Source organism: Nanorana parkeri, unplaced genomic scaffold (assembly GCF_000935625.1).
Source record: "Nanorana parkeri isolate BGI_ZX_2015 unplaced genomic scaffold, ASM93562v1 scaffold12, whole genome shotgun sequence".
In the NCBI taxonomy this organism is placed as follows: domain Eukaryota; kingdom Metazoa; phylum Chordata; class Amphibia; order Anura; family Dicroglossidae; genus Nanorana; species Nanorana parkeri.
The window spans coordinates 1,556,536-1,562,535 of NW_017306280.1; the positions used below are offsets into that span (position 1 = coordinate 1,556,536).

Sequence of the window (6,000 nt, forward strand, 5' to 3'; positions counted from 1 at the left end):
ATTTTATAAAGGTCTATGGGAAAACATCAAATATAATGAAATAGGATTTGATGTCGGTGTAAGCCAAGACCCTTTAGTATGCATAGCCTCTGGGAATCACCTTTATTTTGTTTTGGGTCACAGGATTGAGAACACATTTGATTTGTTTTGTATTAGCAGAGCTGTGAAGGAGATAAAAGCCAGTTCCTCGTCTCTGTTTACTTATAATAGAAGAGGCTTGGCGCACCTGCACCCAGAACTCCTAAGTAATTCCTCTTTTGAAAGTGGAGTTACAGTCACCTTATAGCCTGCAGTTATAGAAAACAAGTCCGCTCTGTTTGAAGCACTTCAAAACGGCGTACAGATGTGAGCGGCTGAATATCATTCGGATCTTACAGATCAGACACAATCACAGCTGTCTTTGTAATAAATGTTATGCATTTTCTGCTTCAGTTTAGAAACTCTATGAACACATTTTTTTGGGGGGTGAGGGGGGTGTTTTGGAGAATGTTATACAGTTCATTCTCACATGACAAGTTTTTTTTTTATTAGCAAGTTTTTTTTAATAAGAGTCATTAAAGTGACATTAAACCCCCAAGTCCCACCCCCCCCATGCTACCGTGTTTCCCCGAAAATAAGACACTGTCTTAAATTTTTTTTGCCACAAAAAAACACACTAGGTCTTATTTTCAGGGGATGTCTTATTTAAATTTTTTTAATCTGCAACAAAATGTACAACAATCTAAAGTTATTCATGTACAACAATCCAAAGTTATCTGGTATCACTCCGCCTGCCACAGTAACCGGCGCTATAGAGGAAGTATCAGCTAATACGGCTTCCTTTGCCATCAGGGGCAAAGCGGCGGCTTCCTTTGCCATCAGGGGCAGTGGTACCAGCGGTGCAGCAGTGGGGACATCAGACATTGGACAGCGCGGTAAAGTACAGTACCATTTACCGGTACACATTACAGTACCATTACATTAAGCAGTGCCTTCGGGGACAGGAGTTGGTGAAGTATGGTACTGGAGGCTCCCTGTCACTGCGCTGGCCGGAGGTAGTCCCCTGTCATCCCCTTAATACAGTATGTCCCTGCAGGCTGATACCATAACTCCTGCTCTTCAAGTTTGCCCTCACATGCTACCACCAAACTAGGTCTTCCTTTCGGGTTAGGTCTTATTTTAGGGGAAACAGGGTAGTGTAAGGAGCTTACCTTAAATGATGCCTCTTAATCCGATCATCTTCTTCTTTCCTGTAGTTTCAGTCCCTGCAGCGCTGGTGACGCTCTCTCATCCAGCGCTGATTCCTCCCTCTTAGCTGGCACTTCCTGTCACACGGAGCCTGTGCACGTGCACGCTGCTGCATTTACTTATTTTGTGTCTCTCCTCCTCTTCCGGCCGGAGATCTCTACTGCGCATGTGCCCGCCCCATGATACTTTGCGGCCGCCCGAGGATCTTCAGATTGGAGCATGCGGCGGAGACACAGATGTTTGCTGGCAGTAGATATATGCCAAAAAAAATAATGGGAGGGTTAATTATCCTTTAAGAATCTATCAGCACCATAAATAAGTTAAAAGTGTACTTCCACTTTTACAGCCAAATTGGAATAACCCCTACTTCGTTTGTTACATCTTTTTTAAAGATATTTTTATTTGGTTTTTGAAATGCAGTATACAACTTTATAATAAAAGAAACAACAGAGATTGATGATCCAGGGGATATCAGATTGCCTTAAGGCAGGGGCGCCCACTATTTTTCGTCTGGAGATCTACATTTCAAATGACGACTCATTGAGATCTACAAACGAAAAAAAACCTGCATTCAGAGGCGGGAGGGGGCGTAGGTTGCGCAGGCAGGCCCCTCGCCCACAGTGCGATCGCCTGCATTAGTGCCTGTGTTCCAGTCCATTGCGATCCGCAAAAATGCTGCAAGGACTATTTTTGCAGATCGCACTGCACGGAATGCAGGCACTAATGTGCCTGCGTTCCGAGTGCGGGCGATCGCACTGTGGGCGATGCCATTGACTTCAATACAGCTCCACACCCCCTCCCGCACCGCAAAGCAGGGAGTCGGCCTTGCTTACATTCCAGTACATTACAGGTCCTGGCGTCCTGTCCTCCCGTGGTGCTCATGTGGCCGACGTTGCAAGATCGCTACGTGATCGACTGGTAGATCGCAATCGACCTTGTGGGCACCCCTGCCTTAAGGGATCCCAGATTTGTGTCCCCCTGTGGCAGCAAAGTGAACCATGCTTGAGGGTTGTAGATTTGTTACATCTTCCCATTCATGTAGCAGGGAATATCAGATTGCCTTATGGGATCCCAGATTTGTTTCCCCCTGTGGCAGCAAAGTGAACCATACTTGAGGGTTGCAGATTTGTTACATCTTCCCATTCATGTAGCATAACTTTAAAAAAATGTTTAAAAATTACTGATTTTATTTGTAAGTGTTTTTACTTGCTTAGAAATCCTACATACAGTAGTTCCCCCCATGTAATGTTAAGAAGGGGGCCGTGGAGTTCATTTTTATCTATCTGTACTTTGCTGACAGAACTCTTTATCGGTTGACTTGTCCTACCAAATGGTTAAAAGACCTAGAAGCATTGTATTTTAATGAGAGAAAACTCAGTGTGTCCCTAGAATTTCTATGGGAACAGACTCCCATTCACATTGTTCAGAATCGCTTGCAGTCTGCACAAAGGCCTGCTCCAAAGAAACATCTGAACGGTAAGAAATATCTTATACAAAATGATTTTTGGGTCTGCAGTGTCAGTGGGAACACACAACAAAAATATAGCAGGTTTTTCTCAAAAAACTGACTTCAAAAGTGGAAATACACTTTAAAGGGAAAAGTAGCTTTTTATGTTTTGAATATTATTAGGCTTTTGGAGGACTGGTTCATCCATTAGTGATATCTGTTGGGGGCAGCAACCGAGAAATCTCATTGTCAAGGTTCCCATGTTTCTACATACCTCTGAATTTGGATGTTTCTACTCCTTACTTAAAATAATAAAACAAATTATCGCATGCCCTTGTGAATGCTGAGACTACGTGACTAGAGCCCTTAAAGTAATATTCAAGTTTCAAACCTTTTTCAGTAATAAATCCAGATCAAACAAACATACATTGCCCAACAAAATATTTCTCATTTTTGTCCAATCACTTACAGTCGTCATGTTTCCAAACAGCTCCAACTCTCTCAGCAACTTCCTGTCCAGTACAAGGGAGAAAACAGACTCCAGCAGATGACTATCTACTATGTTAGAGAAGAGGGAGGGAAGGAGGGGATTGGCTTACCTTGCTGTGCCTGTTGAGACGCACACAGCTGACTAACACACACAAGAGTGGCTCCATAGGACCCTGCAAGGGAGCCACCCTAAAACAGGATATCAAGACCAGTGCTCAGGGGACTAGCTGATTCTGCAGGAAACTAAATCTTTTAAACATAAAGGAGCAGCATCCATTGTATGTGATTTATTCAGCATCTGAAATAGCGTAAAACCCTTTTGACTTTAATAACAATAAAATGATTTTTAAAAATACAGGCAGTTTTTTTTTTTAAATAACCGTGGCTCCTCCCCTACTTTTAGGTGTGTTTTGGGTAGATGGGTTAGAACTTCTGCTAGGAAGTACAAATATAGACAAAAAGCGCCAAATGGGACCGCTCCACCAGAGGAAAAAGGACAAATAGGATCAAAGTCTATTTGAAAAATAAGGAGGATGTGATGGAAGTTCTGCAGGACGCTGCCCCAAACCAGCCAGGGGGACTGCAAATTCTGGGGGAAAAAACACAAACAAGGGGCGCCTTTCCTGGTGCAGACAGGTTTATTATGATAAACAATTGATGAGAATAATACTCACAAGGGTAGACAAGAATGGAGCTTTGTATGAGAATACATAGACCAAAATATAAGCCAGTGACAGCTGCACAGCCGTTCCTGTGTGCCAGCAAGGTGGGCTGTGATAACGCGTTCCTGGGGTCACGCCCCCTTCATCAGATCCTTCTTTTGCTAGGAAGTGATAAGATATCCTTATGATCATGATACATAAAGTTAAAAAAAGAATATTTATTTAGTAGAGTGGGGAGGGGCTAGAATAGGGTTTTCTTCCTGTCCCAGTGACACCAGTATCCTGTTATGTTTCTTGACCTGGTGTCACTGAAACAGGACGTAGAGGGAAAGTCTCCTGATTGTGGACACACACAGCAATAAAAGTTGACAAAAATAATTTCACCCACTTTATTGAAACATTTACCTTGGTTGCCATCAAAAGTTTTAAAGGCAATTGGATGTATCAAAACAAAGATTTGTGGAACAAACCAAGTGAGAATTCCCCCGACAGCAAGGATAGAAAATATACAAGTACATTTGCACCTTAAGGGGTTACAGTCCACGAATACTACAGTATTGACTGTATGTTTTTAATGCAAACAGTTTGAATATCCCGAAAAGCGTATGAAATATTGTAATGTGAGAAAACGTCTCTGGCTTGGCTTTTTGGAAACGATACCTGATGGGAAAAGAGTCTGGTAAGATGATGTGATGTCAGTGATATTACCAGCATATAATGGGGAACATCTGCTGTTGTAGCTACTGCTGGAAAGGAGTAAGAAAAGAAATCCACACATGATGTTTGGTGATACTTTTCATCTACTGTAGATGTATGCGTAGAGCTCAGCTGCAGCTAAAACATTGTTTTGGATACAATGGAGAATATTTAGAATGTCCGTTTTCATTCTTTTCTGTTGCCCCGTTCATAAATTTCCCCTAGTAAAATACAGGAAGTGATTAGAAATCCAGTGGCGACATACAGCAACAAAATCATTTTAAGACAGTGGACACTGTTTTAGAACCTTTGTAAGGTTATTATGCTGTCTGTATCTTCACGTAACAATGTGTCCTTTGGGAGGGGATAAGCCTGTTCTTATATTTGGAAGCGTCGGTGGTGTTTTGAGGGGTTTGAGGTATCATAATAAAGGTTTGCAGGGGCACCTTATGGTGCCTGCTGTGTAATGCTGGTCTTAAGCTGACCATACACCGTATCACTCAATTCCCCCATCCACGCTAAAAAACATGAATAGATGACTCTCCCTTGCTGGCTATTGTATTCTGACAGCTGGTGCCGGAAGCTGATTGGCTGCAGTCACTGTTGAGCCGACAATTTTTCAGCCAGCAGCTTTGACAAAAGTCAGTTGAACAATCGGTGCTTGTTGAGCATGTGGCCAGTGCGTTCCTTTTCATCCCCTCAACCCACTATGATTACCCTGGAGTTTGTTGTTTCAGGAACTCTTCAATGTTAGTATAAAATGTGTTCAAAATTAACGTAAAAACAAACCTCATAAAATCTCATGGATGTTTATCTTCTTTTCTGTCCAGGTGACAATGCAGAAGACGGAGAGCTGGACCTTAATGGGATTGATGACAATGAAATAGACAGGGTGAGACTTGTAATTTTCTTCCCTCATGTCACCCAGTATAAATGTGTTTAATCAAAGTTGTTTTTCTCCATCCAGTGTCCCTTGTTGTGCTGTTTCCAGTGTTCTGAAATAAATGAACTTATTAGCTTCCAGTACTGCTGAGAATGCTTCCAGTGATCTATGTAATTGATGTAACATTGTATATATGAGCAGTAAACAGCTGGATGTCCTAAAGATAACACAAGAATATCTCTTTATAGATCTGATATTCACATACATTTTGGCAGAGATTTAATATAACTGGAGGGAAAGAAAAAATATGAATTGCTTTGTATTAAACTGGCCATTAAAGCTGCAGTCCACCCAGAATTGTCAGTCTTGGGTCAACCATGGCATTTCAACTCTCCTGCCCCTTATGATATCACTCAGAGATAGGGCTGCAGCTAACAATTATTTTCATAATCGATTAGTTACCCAATTATTTTTTCAACTAATCAACTGGTTGTATTCAAAAAATCTCCCTCCCTCTCCCCCTCCCTCCCTCGCCCTCCCTCCCTCCTTCTCTCTCCCTCCCTCCCCCCTTCTCTCTCTCCCTCCCTCTCTCTCTC

At 42.2% G+C, this 6,000-nt stretch overlaps 1 protein-coding gene across 1 annotated transcript in view; it reads left to right on the top strand.

Annotated features, from left to right (window-relative positions):
- The window catches only part of BRF1 (BRF1, RNA polymerase III transcription initiation factor 90 kDa subunit), a 295,119-nt gene that overhangs the window by 222,343 nt on the left and 66,776 nt on the right, over positions 1-6,000 (top strand). The window contains exon 12 of the mRNA XM_018556478.1: positions 5,352-5,413. Within this exon, the coding sequence (XP_018411980.1) occupies positions 5,352-5,413 (62 nt within the window). The remainder of the gene's footprint in view (positions 1-5,351; positions 5,414-6,000) is intronic.